The 22,221-nt window shown below is 50.1% G+C and overlaps 1 protein-coding gene across 1 annotated transcript in view; it reads left to right on the top strand.

The window, feature by feature from the left end:
• Positions 1 to 3,576: 3,576 nt before the first annotated feature.
• Positions 3,577 to 22,221, top strand: part of SIAH3 (siah E3 ubiquitin protein ligase family member 3) — a 68,064-nt gene continuing 49,419 nt past the window's right edge. Inside the window, exon 1 of the mRNA XM_030333817.1 lies at positions 3,577 to 3,811. Coding sequence (XP_030189677.1) covers positions 3,677 to 3,811 — 135 coding nt within the window. The 5' untranslated portion in view covers positions 3,577 to 3,676. The remainder of the gene's footprint in view (positions 3,812 to 22,221) is intronic.

A 22,221-nucleotide genomic window follows, 5' to 3' on the forward strand; every position in this document is an offset into this window, starting at 1 on the left:
GTGTTCTTCAACGACACATGAACGGAATCACACGACATGTACTCTTCTGTATCACATCTGTGCCTCAAAATCGTATCTGTGAGATCCACGTTACCGCATGGCTGCAGGTAGCAAAGAATTCACGTCTTCGTGTCTAGGTAGTTATTTGCAGAAGGAGGACAAAATGGGGTAATTTACCCAGTTTCTTGTTGATATTTAGGCTGTGCCCAGTTTTTAACCGCTGCGGATATAGGTGCAATGTTGCAGCGAAAATCCTGGCGCAAGTCTTCTGCTCAGCACGTGTTCACACTGCTGTTGGGCACGTGGAGCGGGCTTTCTGGGTCGCAGACAGGCTATCGATACGCTTAGCTTTAGTAGATGATCCCCAACAGTTTTCCAAAGTGGTTTCCAGCCGTGCACGAAATTTTTTCGTTGTTCCACATCTTCACTAACGCTTTGGGGTGACTTGGACAAAAAAAATTTTTTTAATGTTTTATTTATTTTTGACAGAGAGAGAGAGAGAGAGAGAGAGAGACAGAGCATGAGCAGGGGAGGGGCAGAGAGAGAGGGAAACACAGAATCTGAAGCGGGCTCCAGGCTCTGAGCTGTCAGCACAGAGCCCGATGCGGGGCTCAAACTCACAAACCACGAGATCATGACCTGAGCCGAAGTCGGATGCCCAACCGACTGAGCCACCCAGGCGCCCCAGTGACAAAAATATTTTTGATGAGAAGAGGAGGAGGAGGAGGAGAATAGCTTCTCGTTGAAGTTACTATGAAAACCAGGCACTGGGCTGGTCATTTGACCTCTATTATCTCATTTAATCCGTAAGCTACTTTTTAGGGGGAAATTATTAGCTTCATTTCACAAGACAACAAAACCAAGCATCAGTGAAATAAAGCAATTTGCCCAAAGTAACAGGAAGTAGCAATATAGGGTTTGAATTAAAATTTGTCAGGACGTTCTAGTCCAGATAAAATATAAATCTGGTTGCTGTGGAGGTGAAGGGAAGCCCTGAACATTACGGTGTGACATGAGGCAGCAGGGGGGTGGGGGTGGGGGGGTTGGCATGACTATTGCAGAGGACCCGACTTAGTGGTAAACGGTGACACAGCTCGAAATCTCTATTTGAAGGTTGGTTTATGCCACCCTATTTTGGAGACATTAAGCATGAACATCTGCTGTTAGGGTTAACTCCAAACGTTTTCCAACAGATGAGTTTTGTGAGAACTGATTCTGAGGACAGATGATGTGCTTAATACCCTAAACTAGAGTAACGGAAACCAGGTTTCGGGTAGAGAGTTAGAGCAAGGGCTCACGTCCGGAACTAAAGAAAAACATCCAACAGAGCAGGTCTGGGGTGCTGCCCTCACTGCTCATGTCAACATGCGTTCCTCAGCCCCTGGGTCCTGACTCCTAGCCTGGTCTCCAGCCCTCAATGGTGGCCTCCAGCTCATATCGGGAATACCTATGCTTAAGAACACAGCAGGAGCAAAGTCCACTGTTTCCGTGCCCTCTGCTTGTGTGGCCCTCAGGGGTAGGGTGAATCTCCACAGGGAAAAATATTTCAGGGAGCAGGAAGAAAATACATACCTGCAAATAATCACCCTTCTGCCAGAGCTATGCAGTAGACTCGAGACTTGGGAGGCTGCTTTGAATCGGGCACTGTGCAGGGTACTTACAGATACATCAACTTAGTCTTCACAACGACCCTGAGAAGCAAATAAATTTCTGTTATCCCCACGTTACAAGTGTGGGAACCAAGCCTCAGTGAGATTAAGAAACCTGTCTGAGGTTATACAATCTGTTTGTTTGTTTAAGTGAGGCAGTACAAGAACACCGAATGCTTTCCTGCTGAACTCCCGAAAGCTGCTTCTGGAGAATGAAAACTTCAGAAAGCAAATTCCAGGGTCGTGGTCTAGCAACCCTGACTTATGAACCAAATAATGAGAGGGTCTAGGAACTCATGTCCTATAGCACGCATCACGGCGTGTGAGTTTCTAACCGGTTCAAATGTTGTCGCCTTCGAGTTTTGTGTGAGTGCAGTCATTTTTAGAAAGTACAAAGTTTCCACTAATGAAAATGGAAGCAACAATTCAGTGTTCGGCGTGTTTCTTGAAGCATCGGTGTGGTTTTAAATTCGGGTCAAAACGAATCCCTGCCTTTGTCCTGGTTTCAGTAAACCTGTACCTTCTCCCCGCTAGAGTTTAATCTGTTGTTGGCTGACCTGGTCTGACCAGGTCACAGACGTGGGTGTCCCAGGCGTGTGTAGGCTTTGCCTACGTTACAACACAAGCACTGTCGCCCCAGCAGAGTGAGGGCCAATCAGGAAGGAACTTGGGCTCACACTCCGGGTGCAATTCGCATACAAGGCTGATCCAACTCACCCCCAGGTGCTGAAACAACAAAAGACGAAAGGAGACAAAACACACCTACCTCTGCTGTGTTAGTCACAAAGACTTGACTAAGCCATCGGAACTAGTCCCCAGATACCCTAGGACACTTGGGTGTGCCGTTCATGAGCCTCTTTTCCGGAACCAGGGAGTGGGCTTAGTGCCCCCGCCAGCCCCACTCTGGAGAGGGAGTGCCGTCAGGAGCCTAGAATGCCCTCTGCCCGCTCCCGCAGAAATGTGCCGCTGGCATTCCCGGAGACCAGCAAACAATGTGGTATGTGCACTTCCTAATCCCTATTTTAATGTCTCCAACAATCTAGTGGTTAATTAGCGATTTGCTGCCCACCAATATGCAAATGAATGACAAGCGAAGACCCTCCACATCTGTAATTATTTTGCTGATTTACAAGCCACTTTCCTCTCTGTGTAGGTTTTTCCGTGTGTGTGTGTGTGTGTGTGTGTGTGTGCGTGTGTGTGTGTGTGCATTCACGCATCAGGGATTTCGTTATTTTTAGCAGCAGATCCCGTGCATCTTTATGCTTTAATATTTTCAGGCTTCAGTAATTACAGTATATATATGTATCCCCCCACCTCCCAACTGCAAATGCTTTTATTTGTTAGGGATTCTTTTCTTTGATAAAGATTGGAAAGTAAGATTTATCAGGGGGCTGAAATCCAAATCGCAGAGAGCACAAGATTGAAAGATGCACGTTTCCATGCTGCCAAATCCTTATCTGGAATCGGAGTCTTGTAATATTTGATTTTCTCCCAAGCAGCTCTGGTGCGTCGAGCCACGATCTGCGTTATCCATCTGCCTACTTTGGAGCCGGGCGCTTTACTATTTGGCGGTTTAAATGCTTTACGTTTTTGCCAGCGCGTTGAGAAAGGCTCTCGTGTTAAATTAAGTCAATTAATAAATGGAGACACATGAAGCAATCAATTTTGTCAGCCTATCTCCCCAGCATTATGTATGGTTGGCTGTAATCACAAGATAAATGCAATGTGCTGATCTATGGTAATGTTCAATAATACATTCTCCGCCAGGCTCAATTCATCAGGGAGTTTCGGTAGGGGAGGCATTTGTTATTGGCTGTCTCTGCACCTCAAGGATAACATTTCTGTCCTTTTGATTGGCCGCCTCACTGCTGCAAGATTCTAACCGTCTTATTTTGATGATGAATATGAAGGCACGCTAAGCCGGGCTGGAGCGGAGTGTCTCAGAGGCTGTGCTCCTTCCAGAGCCCAAGGACTTACCAGCTTCTTCCCGCTGCCTTCCTGTGCCAACAACCCCCCCAAAAGTTGTGATGCTTTTCTTTACCCAGTGCTTTGGGGCTGTGTTAGATCTCATTCACCTCCGCTTTCAGCACTACAAGGCTAAACGGGTTTTCGCCGCCGCTGGGCAACTTGTCTGCGTTGTAAACCCCACGCACAACCTAAAGGTGAGTTGCTATCATTTTCTATTCCCGCGGCTCGGGTTCCAGTCCTTTCTCCCGGCTGGTCGGTGACCCTCCGCGCGTGCTCCTGGAGCTCCCGGCAAAGGCTCTCTGGCTAGCGCTAGGACGCGCTTGGTACCCGGAGGGGTTGCCTCGGCTCCTTCTGGCTTTCTAGGTGTCTCTCGTGCTCTCGGTGACAGCGTGTTGTCTCCCCGACTGGCAGAACAGCTGGAGTGAGAGTCCAGTCTCTTTCCCCGGAGCTGTCAGCCTAAGAGCGGGGTCGGAAGGGAGGGTGGCGGAGGGGGAAGGGGGCGTCCTCTTCTAGCTCCCAAATATTTGTGGGCAAGCGTTCAGGAGACAGGATGTGAAAAGTTACCCAAATTGCACACTGCCCCATGTGTTTGGAAAGGCAGGCAGGCACATGGATTGCGGAAGCCCCCTTCTGCTGGCTGCCGCTGAAGTGGCCACGGGCGGGGGCGCGCAACCCCCGGAGCCTGACCTGGGAGCGGATGAGGGGGGCTCTCTCTGCAAAGTGGTTTGCCTTTTGCTCAGACTCGGCGTGTGTGTGCGTGTGTGTGTGCGTGTAAGAGAGAGATTGAAAGATCAGGAGGAGTTAGTCTTTGCTCCCTGTGAGCTGCTGCGCCCCTTGCGCTGGGGACCGGAGGGGGCGGGATTTGCTTCAGTTGTATAATAATGAAACCGGCTGGGAGCTGCGGGTGTGTGAATCCCCGCCGGCTGCCCGGGGCCGCGTCTGGCGCCACCGCCTCTGCATTTGTGTCTTCGGGCCAAAGCCCTTTACAAGAACAGCCCAAATCTGGGGTCTGGGAAGACTGCTCCACATCACAGCCGCGATCCACAGGGAAATGAACGAAGAACGTTGGCTGGGGGTGGTGGGGGCAGAGACAAGACAGGGCAGTAGAGAGCGGGAGGGTGGGGGGGCTCAGCTGAAGTCCCCGATACGAAACTCCGAGCCACCTTGGCTCTGTTTTAAGATAAACGATGAACTCACTGGGAGCTGCTTTCCTGTCTACCTCACCACGCGCAGGGCTGAGTGACAGGGAGGAGGGCAGGTCTGCAGGAGAGTGCTGGAACAGCCTGGCAGGATAGATCTCTCATCCTGACCACTGCTCTTGGGTAGGGAAAGCGTTGCTCGTCCCTCATCACTGTATAAACTCCTATAAAGACTCAGACTCTCCTCGGCCCTGCAGGTCAGGACTGATGGGTAGCCTCTCCCCTCCCGCCGCCCCGATTCCTGGAAGTCCCTAGGAGGGACAGCTGCCTGGAGTGCCTGTGGCAGTAGAGGCGGTCCGTCCTGGGCAGAGGGGTGCTGGACTGCTCCAGGATCGCTACGGTGCACAGACCTAGGAACTAGCTCTCGGAAGTACCCAGTCTGTGACTAGCACCAGCTCCATGAACTGCATTTGCTCTCTCCGTCCTATGCTCTCTCTTTCTGGCTCTAGCTCTCCTGCCCCTCGTTCCACTGGCTCCTTTTGCATTCGTGGCTTAGTTATACAAATGACGGTCCACTGCCAGTCATCCTTGGCAAAGCAAGTGCATGGCGGACATACTAAAACGTGATTCTGAATTCCACGTTACCGCCACTTTGGAGACCGCGTTCAAACTCCCATTATTTTGTCACTTTACATTAGTTACTTCCCCGTGGCGAGACGTTTTGTTTACTTCTGTTTTGCATTTTAATGCCTTTAAAAATTGTGTCTGAGACCAAAGTTTGCATTTATGTGGTTCGCTGGCTGCAGCTGATGACGGGAGGAGACGGCTCAGATCTGGGGTGGGGTGGGGTGGGCTGGGGTGAGACGCATCTGTGTGTATTTTTTAGCGAGGTCTGCCTGGACATTGGTTAGTAAGTAGTCCTGCTGCCCGAAACCCAGGAGTTCAGAGTCAGGGTTGGAGGCTCTGGGTCAGCTCTGACCAGCTGTGCGCCCTCAAAAGATTCAACCTCTCTGAGCCTTCCCTTCTCCACCTTCGAAATGGACATATGAATGAGTATATCCATGGCTCTGTGAGGCTAAAAAGAGTTCCAAGGGGTGGCCGTGCCTCGTGGCACTCTCCCCCAAAAAGAATTCTGTTATGGCACATAATGTGGGGGGGTTCCGGTAGGAACTTTAAAAGTTGTCACTCAAAGCCTTTAGCCCACTTAGAAACCATATAAGCAGTAACATAAAAAATCTCTGACATATGCTTTGGGAGACTATTTTCCATGGCTCGCTTTTCCGTTCTCACTTGGCTTTTTTAATTTCCCATAAAAAAACCACTTCGGGATTTTGCCCACGCAAGCATCCCCGGAGGTAAACAAAGCAAGTTGAGGGCTGTGAATGCCACCAGGGGGGTCCGGCAGAGAAGACAGGAGTCACAGGGGCTGTGCCAGCCAGAAAGACCTCTACAGCCCAGACCACCTTTATGGAGGTCCAGGTGGCCCATCAGGTAAGTTTTACCTGCTTTGCAAACCTGGGGGCTAACAGCCATTTGCAGAGCTTTTGAAGGGACAGTTCGATCGGAGCACTGCTGGCCGCTTCACTTACATTAAAAAGTGAGTGAACAAAACCTCAAAGAAAAGGTGCTCCTACTAAGCATGAATTTCCATAGACCGCAGAAATATGTCTTGGATATAATCAGCTGTGATCTACACGGAGGAAAAAATTCTTTTTTTAAAGGAAAAAAAAGGGGGGGGGGCTGTGGCAACGTTAACCCAGAATAGCTATTGATCTGTGGTGCTTCCGTGCACTTTGTATGACAGGCTGGAACGTGAAATGGTGACCAAGGACAGAGAGACTGCAACCTCGCTTTCAATTTTCTAGGTTGTGTGTAGCTACAAAGAGGGCTGGGAAGCCTGTGTTTCTCTTTGTGGAAGCATTTTTTGCACTTCGTCCCTTCCCGGGCTTTCCAGAGAATGCTAACAGTATTTTAGGACCCGAGGCAAGTGCTGAGTTATAATCAAAATTCACTTACTGAGCAGAGAAAATCGTGTATTTACCATGCTTCCCTAGGTCACCTTCATCCTCAATCTTATTAAGGCGATTACTCAGTAACCTGGGATTCCTTCAAGCAAGCGGGTTCCTCTCCTTCTACATGGGAGGCAGAAGCCTTCCTGGCAATGCAGACACCCTGGATAAAGCCACGACACCCCTTAAGCCCACCCTAATTAAAAGGGGGCACTCAGAGAAGCTGTACTGGAACACAGGAGACCAGAACCCGGGGGACCTCTGCTTTAAGCAAGGGGCAAGCAGAGGAAGAATCCGTTGCAGCGCCCTCTCCATGGGGCGCCAATGACACTCTGTGTGTCCCTGTGTCTGTCTCCTTGCACGTATAAGGATTCCAGATGATGCCCCCACATTTCTCCTTCCCACTTTATAAAGGGTCACCAGCAAGAAGCCAGCGTTCTTGGCTTGCTGCCCTCTCCGTCTTCATTCACAGAGGTTACAGAAATGTGGTCAGCAGGCTTCGGGCCGGCCCTGGTGAGGGCGCCAGCTCCTGGTCCTGACTCGGCACTCCTTCCGCCCTCGTGCTTTTTGCTTGTTTCCAAACCAGGAAAGCCTTTCTGCTCTGGCTCCTCTCCCGTTGGCACCGGCCACTTCTATAATGCCCTGTCCTGGGTAGCCTTCCCCTCTCCCGCCCTGTCTCTGGAGATGCCAGGGCCCCTCTAGGGCCAGTCCTCAGAGCTTTCCAAGCAGACAGTACCTGAGCTGAGGCTGGCTGGACGACTTCCTCCTCTTAACCACAGCCCTTGATAAACTGGTTTCGGAAAGACCAGCAGAGAGCTTTCTGGCAAACTTCTGAAGGCCCTGGCCGGTACCAGAGTCCCTGCTGAATACCCCAGTGCCCTCACCAGCATCTAGAACAGAGGGTGTAACGTCCCCGCTTGTCCTGGAAGGCCACTCATACCTCCATCTAGCTGGTCCTAAACCTCTTTATTTTAACCTGTTAACCTTGGGCTTACAGACTGAAATACACACACACACACACACACACACACACACACACGCATGCACGAGATGGGAGGGGCGTATGGGACAATGATGGCTTTAATTTCAGGGCCTGACTAACACTACATCTAAAATCTGGACATTTCCGCACCATTACTTGAAGCATCCACACGCCTTTTATTCTAAGACCAACCTGAGCCGGTGTGGATGAATGTGTGTTGAGTGACAGGTGATGGGGGGTTGGGGGGGGACTGCAAGGTGGAGGAGGGGGATCACCAAAGGAGGGGACCGAGGAGATATGTGTGGCAAAGCCAGACATCACCTCTCCTGTTTCTGGGTAATCTTTGGAAATCCCGTTCTCACCCCGGGGCTTTCCCTAACTCTGCCTGACATGGCTCGGCTAAAGAGAGCTAAAGACCTGAACATTGTTTTTAGGGATTTAGAGGCGGCCGTTGGAGCGTTCAGCCTGAATACCTGTTTTAAAGCACTTGAAGGCTTCCGCCAAGACTGGTTAATAGCCAGAGTGTGGGTTACCCGGCTCTGGTTGACATAACCCACCCCTGAGGAACCCCGGGCCCCATCCTCTGGAAGTGTCACCATCTTCCTTTTGCTGGCCTCTCTTGTGCCTCCGCACAGTTCACGAGCACCTTGGAGGGGCCCGGAGAGGATAAGAGAGGAGCTGAAACTGGTGGGGGTCGCTCTCTGGGCCTTATTCTAAAAGCTCCCCGTGCAGACTCTTCCAGCCCTCGGTTCCCGTGGATATTGTAGGACACTCAACTCCACGGGCACCGAGCGGCTGTGCAGCTTTTCTGGTTAATGGTGATTGCAAACGAGGCTCCCGAGTCCCATAAGTAAAGGCCCGGGGCCCCGAGCAGTCATTTGGCGAGCTGGTGATGGAGTTGCAGGGAGGCCGAAGCTGGCACCGAGGCGAGGTGAGCCGATTACCTCTGTCCCCCACGTATCCAGAGGCGCCAGAGCAGATTTCATGTAACTCTCTTAACCACGGTCCCTTGAGCTGCAGACTCTGTGACAGAAATGAGAAAACCGGTACTGCAAGCTTTCCTTGAAGTCCACAGAGAGGTCAGAGCTATTTGGATGACTTCCCCAGGGTGAGGCAGAGTATTTTTCTAGCAATTAACAATGGGGGGGGGGGGGAATAACCGTCTGTGAAGGTATTTTACCCTGAAAGTCATCTTGAATCAAATAGCTCTGTTTCTCAAAGGCAAAAGTTGACCTGCTTAGATGCTAATTGTTACACGGAAGGGGTCAGTCTGGGGAAGGGAGACCTGTCCTCCACAGGGGCCTGGGACTCAGGGAATGACAGGGAGTCATTAAATGAAATGGAAGGTCAAACCTTCTTTTTTTAAAGTTCATTTATTTTGAGAGAGAGAGAGAGAACAAGAGTGCACACATGAGCTGGAGAGGGGCAGAGAGAGAGAGAGAGAGAGAGAGAGAGAGAGAGAGAAGGAGAGAGAATCCCAAGCAGTCTCCCCACTGTCGGCACAGAGCCAGATGCGGGACTCGAACTCACCAACCGTGAGATCGTGACCTGAGCTGAAACCAAGAGTTGGACGCTTAACCGACTGAGCCACCCAGGTGCCCCTAAAGCTTCTTATTTTATAGTTGAGGAAACTGAGGCCAGAGAGGGGGAAGTGATGTACATCCATTTCCCAGCATTGCCGTAACACACTGCCACAAACTGGGGGCTTAAACAGAAACGCATTCCCTCGCGGTTCGGGGAGGTGAGACGTCCAAAATCAAGGTGTCAGCAGCACCCTGCCCGCTCTAAGGCTCGCCAGGGAAGACTCTGCTCCTTGCCTCATCCAGCTTCTGGTGGCTCCATGTGTTCCTTGGCTTGTGGCCACATCCCTCCAATGTCTGCCTCTGTGGTGTCCCACCGTCCCTTTCTCTCCTCCGCGTGTCCTCTCCTCTGTGTGGCTATCTTACAAGGATACGTGGGATTGCATTTAAGGCCTCCCTGGTTCATCCGGGATAAGCTTCTCCTCTCGAGACCCTTAATTCAATCCTACCTTTGGGTCATGTCATATTCACTCTCTTGCCACGTAAAGTGATACTCATAGGTTCCGGGGGATGTGAACATGTCATCGTGTGAGCCGCCATTCAACCCTCTACACAACTTTTGCAAATGTCAACCCATCCGGCGACAGAAATGGAAGTGTTAAGTTACGTCTCCTAATCCCAGACCCATATCCCCTGCGCTGTCCCAGGCTGCCTTGAAGTTAGCCCCCAACGAAATGTCCCTCGTGCAGGTGCGTGCCGTCAGAGCAGAAAATTACAGGGACCCCCGTCCTGCACCCCATCAGCCCTGGGCCAGCAGTATGACCCCGCGGGTTGCACCACGCACCTATCATCCCCCTTCACCAAACCTGCATTCTGCGTGCACACTGTGTTTTTTAAATCAAGTAGTAAAGAGACACATAGTCAAAAGCATAGCCCTTTACACCCACCAGGTCAATACGGGGAGAAGTAGTGGGTGTCGGGGTGGGGGGAAAAAAACACGGGCTTTGGGGGAGCCAGGCCTGAAGTCAAATCCAGAGTGTGCCACGTGTAGACGTGTGACTTTGAACAAATGGCTGAGCCCCCCGGAGGCTCCATTTCCTCATCTTTAAAAGCGAGAAAACAGTGCCCACCTGCTAGGGTGGCCTTGAGGCTGAACTGAGCGCCTACGAGGAAAATGTCTGCCGCCCGGAGGAGAGTCGGCAGCAGTTACTGTCAACAATGGTCATTACGATGAAAGCACCTCCTTGGAAGCCCGAGTCCACTCCCTGGAGCCCCACCGGGCTGTCTTTCTCTGCCCTCCCGCCCTCTCTGCAAGCCTCCTGCTTGCTGCTCTTTGGTATTCGTGAATCGCCTTTGGCCTTGAAGGGAATTTTGAGTAGCACAATTTCTCGCCTTATATAAAAGTAAGATTTGTCCTTAAGGCATCGCTTCCATACAACACTGGATGCTGCCTGGGTCCTGAGGCCGTTCATCCAATGGGACAGGGCCCGGGTCTCAGGACACAGGTGCCTGTCACGGGACAGGGGCTGATCAGCCGGGTGCCCTGTCATTCACAGAGCCAGGAGGCGTGCAGATACGTCCCCATCTCCACCCATCCTGAAACGTGCCCCTCATGACTTACGCACGACGTCTTTTCATTAGCAGCAGCTGAGTAAGCACATGGGTTAAGTGGCTCTGTGAGGGGCATCGGATCTGGAGGGTGTGGATCCGAGCTGGGTGACTCCACTGAGAGATTCAGCGGGGTGGGGAGACGTCCGTGCGCAAACGCTGCCCGCTCCCTGGGAGACTGGACGTTTTCTCTCTGCCCTTCGGTTCACTCTGCCTTGAGAAGCAGCCTCCCTCTCAGCAGGGCAAGGATGAAGGGGGGTGTGGCTGGGTCCAGGCCCTGCAAGGGAGGGGGCGGCAAGAGAGATGCTCTGACCTTTCTGAGCCGGGAAAGAATTCCTGGATCCCACTGTTCTCAGAGAACTTTCTAAACGTACTAAGCGAGTCCACAGACCTGGGTCTCCCGCCCTCCAGCCTGAGTTTCTAAACGCACACTCACAGGGGCACCTGGGTGGCTCCGTCGGTGAAGCGTCCAGCTTCAGCTCAGGTCATGATCTCGCGGTCCTTGAGTTCGAGCCCCGCGTCGGGCTCTGTGCTGACAGCTCGGAGCCCGGAGCCTGCTTCGGATTCTGTGTCTCCCTCTCTCTCTGCCCCTCCCCCGCTCATGCTCTGTCTCTCTCTGTCTCAAAAATATATAAACATTAAAAAAATTTTTTGAAACACATACTCACTCATGCTCACTCGCACAATCGATGGTAATTCTGAGGATGCCGACCTCTGGGGACCCTGCGTGGTCTCTGAATAGCAGTGCAAGACCACAGGACGCAAAGCCCAGTGGAGGGGGAGAGCCGACCCCCAGGACCGCGGAAGAAAGAATAAGAGGGAGATGGACAAGACACGTCTCTCCTGTCCAATCTGTGACTGACCACTGCAGCCTCAGGAAGGAGGTCAAGGGAGAAAGAAAGTGTTGGGAAAGAAAGGAGCAACATTCTAGTTGAGGCCTTAAAGTACAGATCTGGGTTTGTATCCAACGCTGTTCTTCTGTTGTTCCTTGACTAATTTCTCTGGCCTTCCCGAGCCTGAATTTCCTCACCTGTAAAATGACTGTTGCGAGGATGGAATAATGTCACGTACGTCAGGTGCTTAGCACAGCACCTAGCCCGTAGTAAATACTCCATAAATGGGAGCTACCATTACTCTTTTAAAAATTTTTTTAACATTTATTTATTTTTGAGAGACACAGACAGAGCATGAGCAGGGGAGGGGCAGAGAGAGAGGGCGTCACAGAATCCGAGGCAGGCTCCAGGCTCCGAGCTGTCAGCACAGAGCCCGACGCGGGGCTCGAACCCACGGACCGTGGGATCGTGACCTGAGCCGAAGTGGGACGCTCAACCGAGTGAGCCACCCACGCGCCCCAAGGGAGCCATCATTACTCTTAAGCTGTGTCCCGTAGGGATATTACTCGGGGCACAAGAGGTGAGCAAGCTTCTCTTGCCCAACTTGTGTGGGTGACCGAACTCCTCTTGCTCCAAATGAACGGAGGGAGGGGGCAGCAGTAACGTGACCTGTCTGTCCAGTGGCCAAGATTTTGAAGCACAGTCTGTTCAAGATAAGAGAGCTAGAGTGATGCTGTAGTTTCAGGTCCTGGTCTGAGAAACAAGGATGATAAAGGGATGAAGGGACTTGCTCAAGGTCAGAGCTGATGACGGGCACAGCCCACTGCTCTGTGACCCCACACTGCTGGAGGAGGAGAGCGCTGGTTAAGGACACTGCCTCTCTAATAATAGGACCCTGTGGCAATGCCGGATGTCTTCCCAGGGGGTCCCTGTCCTCAGGACAAGGTGCCAGGTGTAAACCAGCCAGGCAACAGCGGGGCATTAAAAAGGTCAATGTTCCTTGGGTCTCTGGTACTGGCTCAAATACACAGCAGGCGGAAGATGAGGCTCCAAATGGCTTCGCTAAAGCCACGAAGCAATAACCCCAGACTTTCAGATAGTAGACGGATCAAGTTCTGGTACAAAAAGCTACATTTGCATCTTACCCCCGGGCCCCAGGTGAAAATGCCCTCAGAAAGCAGATCTGAAACGAGCCTAATGTTTTTAGCCATCGAACAGGGTCCTTGGGGCTAAGTGAGAATTGTGATCTAACCGGAAATGTCAGTTTGACTTGCAAGATGCCGTATCTCTTAATAATTTCTCGGTCCTTTAATGTATTTTTAATCACAAATTTGTGATGAGGAGGGAGCTGTGTGCTGCAGGGCTGTCTCCAGCCGAGGCCCCAGGAACTCCAGCTAGGAGAGAGTGGCCTGGGGAAGGAGCAAGGCTGGGCCTCCCAGCACAAGACTGGAGAATGTCTTCTATGGAGGAGCAAGGCCATTACAGACCACATTTGGAAAGGGAAGAGGGGGTTCGCTGGGCATTAGGAAGGCAGAACCACAGGCAGGTCAATAACAGATTTTGTGAGACTGGCCAGGCAGTCTCATCATCTGCCCAGCTTTGCAGCCAGACACCAGGGCCCCCCAGATCTAACTCCTACGACCTCACCAAAGGTCAACCAGGAAGGCCAACGCAAGTAGCCACCCGGAACCTCGGGTTTCCTTTCTGTAAGTCCGAGGTGTATTATGACTTGCACGAAGCTAAGCCAGCTACACATCCTGCAACCATCAGACAATTGTTTTCCGCTGTCGGGTACGCACACAGTGATAACAATAATGACAATGACAGCCACACGGTGGCTGCCATTTGTGGAAGGCATGCTATGTCCAGGAACTGTGGGAAATGCTGTGCGTTTAGTTCTCGCCGGGAAATGGTATGCGATTCTCCTCCTCTGTGCTACAGAATAACGAAGCAGAAAACGCTGGAAGAGCTTGTTCACTGGGGTGGAGCCTTCTTAAACTCAAATCCTGTGCCTTTAAGCACTTCTTGACATGTCGTCCATTAGTGCTCTCTTTTCACAACTGAGCCAGAGGACGAGGACCGAGTGGACTAGATTTCATTTAAACACGCCGAGGTGGGATCCTGTCTTATTCACCCTTGTGTATATACGTCAAACACACGCGTAGCTGCCCCAGCTCTTGGCGGGCGGTCCTGGGAGGCATTCTCCAGGCTTCTCTGTGCCGCCTGGTAGAATCAAGCCCCTGTGGCCTACAGCAGTGACTTTCCTCCTTCCTCCTGCTTCCTGGAACCGCCTTCCAAATAAACTCCTGCATCCAAATCTTTCTCTCAGGCTCTATTTTTGGAGAACCCAAGTTAAGACTATGGATACGCGCGTGCTTTTTAAAATTATTATTATTGGCTGATGTTTATTGAGCCCTTACAAACTGCCAACTGCTGTGCCAAGCGATTTACCTGAATTGCCTGTTTGACCGTCCTCGGAACAATGCCATCAGTGTATCCCCAATTCACACAAGAGGAAACTAAGGCACAGAGAGATTAAGTAACCTGTCCAAGGATGCGTTCAATGAGCAATACAGGTTAGCTGGTGCTTTTAACCTCTATCTAAAGCTGTGTCTCCCTCTTGATAACACAATTGCTTGTCTGGAAACTTCTACAAAGAGCATAGCCTTCCAAATTCAGGCTCAATAAAAACTATGATTTGCATAAGATGCTTCAGGGGAAACTTTGCAACCGCTTTACCTACACGCTCAACTCCAAATAACCCTGCATAAAAGGAAATCTGTGCTCCGTGACCCCTTTTGTTTAAAAATGGGTACATAGCAAAGGAAACTGGCAAAAAGAAAAAAAAAAGACAAAGAAAAAAGGGAAAAGAAAAGAAAAGAAAAGGCAACCTCCTGAAGGGGAGAAAATATTTGCAAATCATACATCTGATGAGAGGTTAACATCCAAACATATAAAGAACTTGACTCAGAAAAAATAACAACAAATCCGATTCAAAAATGGGGAGAGGATCTAAACAGACATTGTTCTAAAGAAGACAGGCTCACAAATAAATGTTCCACATCACTCATCGCCCAAACCAAAACCACAACGAGATACGATCTCACACCTGTCGGAACAGCTATTATCAAAAAGACAAGTAATAACAAGCGTTGGCAAGGATATGGTGAAAAAGGAACATCTGTGCACTATTGGTGGGAATGTAAATTAGTACAGCCACTATGGAAGATAGTATGGAAGTGTCTCAAAAGATTAAAAGCCAGGGGCACCCGGATGGCTCAGTCGGTTAAGCAACAGACTCTTGATTTCGACTCAGCTCACGATCTCAGGGTTGTGAGATCGAACCCCGCATCAGTCTCTGTGCTGAATGCACCGTCTGCTTAAGATTTTCTCCGTCTCTCTCTCTCTCTGCCCTTTGCTCGCGCGCTCTCTCTCTTTCTCAGATAAATCAATAAGAAAAAAAAATCTTAAAAAAATTGAAAGTAGATCTACTACCTGACCCGGCTATTCCACTTCTGGGTATTTATCTGAAGAAAATGAAAACCCTAATTCAAACAGATATATGGGCTCCTCTGTTCACCGCAGCATTATTTACAATAGCCAAGATAAGGAAACAGCCTAAGTACCCATCAACGGAGGAGTAGATAAAGAAAATGTGATATATATCTACACATCTTTAGACAGATATAGAGAGAGATAGATATCATACAACGGAATATTACCCAGTCATAAAAAAAAAAAGAGGGAAATCTTGTCATTTGTGAAAACATGGATGGGCTCTGAGGGCCTCATGCTAAATGAAATAAATCAGACAGAGAAAGACAGATATTGTACGATGTTACTTATATGTGGAATCTAAAAAACAAAACAAAACAAAACTCCCGGATACAAAGAACAGACTGGTGGTTACCAGAAGGGAGGGGGCGGGCGAAAGGGTGATCGGGGTCAATTGTGTGGGGACAGACGTTACTGGGCTCATTGTGGCAATCGCCCTGCAGTGTATACAAATACCGAATTACTATGTTGTGCACCTGAAGCTAATATAATGTTATATGCCGGTTTTACTTCGATATAAGTAAATAAATAATTGGTTACAGGTGTTGTCAGGCGAAGGGGTGTCTGAGTCGGCAGCTACATTGATCGCTAAATTTTTTTTTTTCTAAAATCAACGAGAAATGAAATATCAATGACCATTTTCTACCTAATCTAACTCAGCGTCCACCTGGATCTCTGGTAAACCTTCCCCCTTATTCCTTTCAAACGTTTTCTCTTTCCCAAACGGCTGTGGGAAGAACTGAGGGAGGGAGGGAGGGAGGGAGACATCCATCTGCGAGGTGAGCTTGTCAGAGAAAAGTGGAACGACGTGGACGAGCCTTGTGTCCAGTGTGCAAGCTGGAGAAATGCAGAGGAGTGTTCACACTGACTTTGGAGGGCGGGAGCAAAACGCTCAGCCGGGAGCTGCCGAGGGCAGATCACCAAAGTAAATCCCAGGCGCCTCCTCCAGCAGCCCTGACATCTGGGGACAGTCCCGGAGAGCCACACAGGGCTCACGGGGGACCCTGACGTGGAAGGAAGGGATGATGGCGCGTCTGTGAGGAAAGTGCCCCTGGCACCAGTGTCATGACCATCCAGCCCCCGTGACACCTGCTCGCCCCAGCGCCCCTCGGGGTGGGGGTGGGGGGTGGCTGGCGCCCCGGGGACCCTGTGCCGCCCCCGTGCCCGCCCGGCCTCCCCGTAAGCAGGAGGGCTGATGAGCACATCAAGAACCAACCTCACTGAAGCCAAAGAGATACATCTGTTTATGGTAATTAAATAAATGCCAGCTGGACCCTCCTCGGCGTGCTTACTGAAGCACGTCCCAGATTCACGAGGCTCTCCAAGAATCCGAGAGAAATCAGAGGCGGGAAAGCGAGCTCCCAGCCACTTACCACCCACTTCTTGAGAATCCTTGGCTGAGGAGGTTTTCTCAGAACCGAGAGCCTGGCTTCGGTCCCACCGGGTCTTGAGCAAGTCATTTCACCTTGGCTTCTCCATCTGTCAGGTGAGACGGTGACACTTGCTCTGTGCCTCCCTCCAAAGTGACCTTGGTTAGAGGTTGGCCCTTCCTCATTGACCCCATCTACATGCTGCCTCTTTTCAAAGGAGGTTTGAGGCAGTTTAGAACCACATGGTACGGTGACAGGGGAAAGAAACTGGAAGGAAGACGGTGAATGCACGCGGGTTCGTTGTATGATTTGTACCCATTGTACCCGTTCAGAGTGAGTGGCAGAAGTTATAAGGATCGTGGCCTTTGGACTCAGATGTGGCTTCAGCTCCAATGTTCCTGGGTGACCCTTGGCAAGGGACTTAACCACTTTGAGCTTCGTTTTCCTTGTCTAAAATAAGGCAGGCAGTGTAAGGCTAATGGAGGATTAAATGCGGCAAATATACAGAAAAGCACTTTGACCAATGCCAAGCACATAGTGGTGCCCTTATAAACGCTGGTTTCTTTTTCTTGCCTGCCGTCTCTCCTTCCTTCCTCTATTCCTTCCTTCCTTCCTTCCTTCCTTCCTTCCTTCCTTCCTTCCTTCCTTCCTTCCTCCTTGCTTGTTTCTCTTCATTTGTCTTTCCACGTTAAATAAGAAAGTCTCCAGGAAATGATTCTGTCATAATTGGACTAATGGGTGAGAAGGGACTGTGTGGGGATGGGAAAGAATTTGGAATTATGAAGGAAAGAAATCCCTGACGTGCAAGGAAGAGAAAATTTTAAAGATGGGGTATGATTCACTGAACTTATCCAAAGTCACCAGGTGACTTACTTTTGCATCTAATTTTTGCTATCTGGGTGAGGAATTAGTAGGAGGGGTCCCCTCAGGTGCCCCAGATCTCTCCAAGGGATCTAGAGTAGGAGGTACGCTGGGAGGACGTTCATTCCACATGGAGTCGGGAAGACCAGGGACGGACGGGGCTGCCCTTATGGAGGGCACGACTCCAGACAGACGTCAAGCTCACAACAGCAGGATGGCCAGGTGGTCCAGGGGGCGCTAGAACCTACCATCCCCCTGCCTGGAGCAGGTGCTGGGACAGCAGATGTCTGCACATTTTCCTCCAACCAATTAGAAAATAGAGGTGACAAATGCAATTCCTTCTTACCCTCTGAGGTCACATGGGTATGTCCAGGCAGGCAGGATGAAGAGACAGCCTGCAAAGAGACAGGCAGCGAGAATTCTAGGCATCAGCGGGGCCTGGCAGCGGGGGCTGGCATCAGCGGGGTGTGGCAGCAGGAAGGAGCCCCTGCTACCTGTTCTGTGAAGCCTTTCCTGGTAACCGCTTTCCCCATCTATCTCACGGATGCTGCGCTGGTTTTAATCACAGCCCTCAGACTCGTTCGCTCCGTGCAGCTGTCTGCATGTCTGTGTCCCTATCAGATGGTGAGCCCCGTGTCCTCAGCCTTAGCATAAATGAATGAATGGCACATAGTAGGTGCTTAGTAAATGTAGCTCTAATTAATAAGTAGAAGGCTCAGGATGGTAAGAACAAGGCAAGGAAGCAGGAGAACTGAGAGTGTTACCAAGACAGAGATTCAAGATGGGCGCCTGGGTGGCTCAGTCGGTTGAGCGTCCAACTTCGGCTCAGGTCATGATCTCGTGGTTCGTGAGTTCGAGCCCCGCGCCGGGCTCTCTGCTGTCAGCGCGGAGCCTGCTGCGGATCCTCTGTCCCTCTCTCTCTCTGCGCCTCGCCCACTCACACTCTCTCTCAAAAATAAAATATTCGTAAAAAAAGATAGAGCCTGTATCCTGAAGCCTCCTCTACGCCATGAACTCAGTATGAAGAGGGCAGTCATAAGGCCAGAGCTAGACAAACAGCGAGACCTGGTCCAACCTCCCAGATCCTTCCTGCCTACGGATGGGATTGGGTTTCTGAGCCTGGGCTGGATCTAGGCTCATGGTTGAGGTCGATGATACAGGAAAATGTAGTGTGATGCTAAGTGATGCACTCCGGAGCCACACTACCTGGGTTCAATGACTGTCTCCACAGCTATCAGCCCTGTGACTTTGGACTTCTAACTTAGTTTATCTTATACCTCAGTTTTCCCACCTGCAAAATGGGAATAACAATAGTACCTGCATTGTAGGGTTGCTGTAAGGACTAAATGAGTTGATATGATAAAGTGCTTGGTACAGAGTGAATGTTACACAGGTGCCAGCTACTATTATTGCCATTGGTGATGGTGTCGTCATTACCAGACGTTGAGGGGGTTGGGGCGGGGGGGCGTGCACGTTCCATAGGTCCTGACGGTGATACAGTAAAAGGAGAGAGGAATCTCATGGGTCCTGGCTTCCATCTACTGTATTACAACTGCCCCCACTTTAACTGGTTAGGGGTTGATCATCTGAAGATTAGTTCTCTACGTGCTGCTGGGAAATGTTTCAGGTTCCGCCTTTTGAGACCTGGGACAGTCCCTACCCCCGCGGTGCCACAGGTTGACTTTGAAAAAAGAACACGGGTGTGAGATTTGTTTGCCGGTGTACTCAAGTGAATCAGGGGTTTTTGTGGCTTGAGGGATGGGGGACCAAGCTTTCTCTTTCTGTCTTTATGCTGTCTTGTGGGCTCTCGGGCCTAAAGGGGGCGAAAGAACATTAAAACCCGTTCAGTTCTTAAGGGAAGTTCTTGCTTACTTGTTTTTAAACACATACTTGTAAAGCACTTACTATGTGCCAGGCACACTATTTCTAATTACAAATACTAACACAATCTCCAACATAACCCTGTAAAATAGAGCAATCTTTGTCACTACTTTACAGGTGAGGAAGGAGGCACAGAAAGGGTAAGCAATGTGCTCACAAGCTCACAGCAGGGACCAATGAGGCCAGGCTCATGAACACAGGCGCCCGGTCCCAGAGCTGGTCGTGTGTCTCCTATTATGCCACCTCGCCGGAAGGCCTAAGTTTGGGTAAATGCACGAGAAGGTAAACTGGCCTTTCCCAGCCCAGGGTGAGTTCAACTGCCAGTTACCCCAGAGTCTCCCACTCAGAGCAGCCCTGCCTTCCCCGATGGAAGGAAAGAGAAATTCCACAGACTTCACCAGAGTCCCAGATTCCTGCTGACTCTGGGAGCCCAGCTTCGGAAGGAAGGTTTTGTGCCCCAAAGACTCCTCCCATATGGCCGAGGACACTGTCTAGCCTGAGACCCCTCCACCGGCTCCTCCCCTTGGTTTTCTATTACTTCTCAGACACCCCCCCGGTCTGAGAACAGGTAGGGCCTGGGGCCTGGGGGACTTCTTCCCTCTTTTCCAAGCAAAGGGAAGAAGCCCCAGGGAGCCTGCGGATGTCAGTAAACAGGTCTGTGTGATCGCTGGGCCTTCACAATTGGACAGCCTTTTCTTTCCCCTGATAGAGATAAATGTTGATAACTCAATGATGATGAAAACATTGTAAAGTGCCAAGCACAGCATGTTTAGTTACAAAAGCCAGGAATAATTGCTTCAGCCTTCCTGCTAAGAAAACCAGTTGTTGGGTCCAGGATAATTCTAGTAAGAAATTGGCATTCGGGGATTAATTGTTTAGAATGTAATGACTGCTACAACCCAAACTAATGAGAACAGAAGGCGGCTTCCAATTTGAATTTCAGGAATGAAATCGGCTTTGCCGGCCTGGCTGGTGCAGGAAAAGAGAATGGAAGGGCTTTTTTTTTTTTTTTTTTTTTGACCTCAGTTCTGATTGGGCAAAAAAATAAGAAAGCATTTTGCAAGAACAGCTTCTGAGAAGACTAGCCAAAAGTCTGTGCAGACGCCTCAGGAAAATTCTTGATTGATTATTAAAAGCCTGGCTGAGCTTTTCCTTGGGGCCCTGAGCAGGTGCGGGGGCAGCAAGGCAGGGGTGAGTCACGGACTGCGCTGGGCGGGGGTGGGGGGAGCGGGCACTGGGCATGGAGTCCCACCCGTCCCTGCCACTTCCGCTCTGACCTTCAGCAGGTCACCTGTCCTTTCCGAATCTGTCCTCCTGCAAACAGCACTCGCCCTGCCAACTTCAGTGGCTTATGGTGAGGCTCGGGTGAGAAAATAGCTAGCAAAGTGCACTGCGATCTTTGTATCACAATGTGGGTGGAGAGTGTTATTTGGATAAGTTACCCCTTCCTCCTTCTTTTATTTGTTTGCTTAGCCCTAAAAGGGACTCAAGGCAACCTGCCTATTCTTTTCTAATTTCTAGCATCGCTGTGAGCAGCGTGTTGAATAACTATCAAGGCAGGCAGTGATTCAGTGCCAGAAAAGACCAGAAGAGACCCAGGAAGGTTGGTAGGCTCCACGGGACAGGAGCCTGAGGGCCCCTGAGGGAGTAGAACCCTTGCTGGCTCTTCAAAAGGCACTACAGATAAGAGGTGAGGGAGAAAAGGAAATGGGAGTGGCCCACTCATTCAAGTGTCTATTTGTTGGGTTCTGGCTATGAAGATATATTTATTTACTGAGGGACTGTTAGGGGAGTGGCATCATGATAAAGGGATTAAAAGGACCCTCACAAGACCTACTTGACTCATGGGAGAGGCCGCCAATTCTCCACCAGTGTCCAACTCTTACCCAGTTTTCTTTCCCAGTTTCCTCCCATCTCCATCCCTGCCTTCTAGCTGACGTTGGTAACAGAGATGCTGAGCAGTATTCCCTGGAATTCTTTCCACTGGAAAGCACCCTCATCAAAGTCCTACCATAAGTGAGGACTCCTCAGACTGCCTGCCCAACGTGAGGTCAGAGAAGGTTCTCAGAGACGATTTAGACGTGATGCTCTTAGGGTAAAGGCAAAGGCATTGGAAAGTCGCAAGTGTTGGCCAAGGACGTGGAGAAACCAGAAACCTTGCACACTGTTGGTGAGAATGTGAAATGGTGCAGCTCCTGTAAAAAAAAAAAAAGCCAAACAGGAGTTTTTTGTATGGAGGTCCCTTATAGCATTTAATATAGAATTACCGTGTGGCCCCGCAATTCCATGTCAAAGAGTTGAAAATGGGCTCAAACAGGTATTTGTACCCCAATGTTCACAGCAGCATTATTTGCAATAGCCAAAAGGTGGAAACAACCCAAGAATCCATCAACAGATGAATGGATAAGCAAAATACGGTCTGTACCTACAATGGAATATTACTCGGCTACAAAAATCAATAAAATTCTGACACAAGCTACAACATGGATGAACCTTGAAGACACGGTGCTAAGTGCAATAAGCCAGGCACAGAAGGACAAAGATCGCATGATTCCACTCATACGAACTATCTCACATAGGCAAGTTGACAGAGACAAAAGGTAGATTCAAGATCACCGGGGGCTGAGGGGAAGTGGAGAGTTACTGCTTAAGGGTCACGCTTTCTGTCTGGAATGGCAAAAAAAGTTCTGGAAATAGATAGTGGTGGTGGTCATACAACATTATGACTGCAATTAATGCCACTGGATTGTACACTTAAAATAGGAAAAATGGCAAATTTTGTGTTTTAAGATTTTATCATAGTAAAAATATATAATTCGCTTAAAAATGAAGGCAAAGTTCCTGGA

The sequence above is a fragment of the Lynx canadensis genome, chromosome A1 (genome assembly GCF_007474595.2).
Source record: "Lynx canadensis isolate LIC74 chromosome A1, mLynCan4.pri.v2, whole genome shotgun sequence".
NCBI classification, from domain to species: Eukaryota; Metazoa; Chordata; class Mammalia; order Carnivora; family Felidae; genus Lynx; species Lynx canadensis.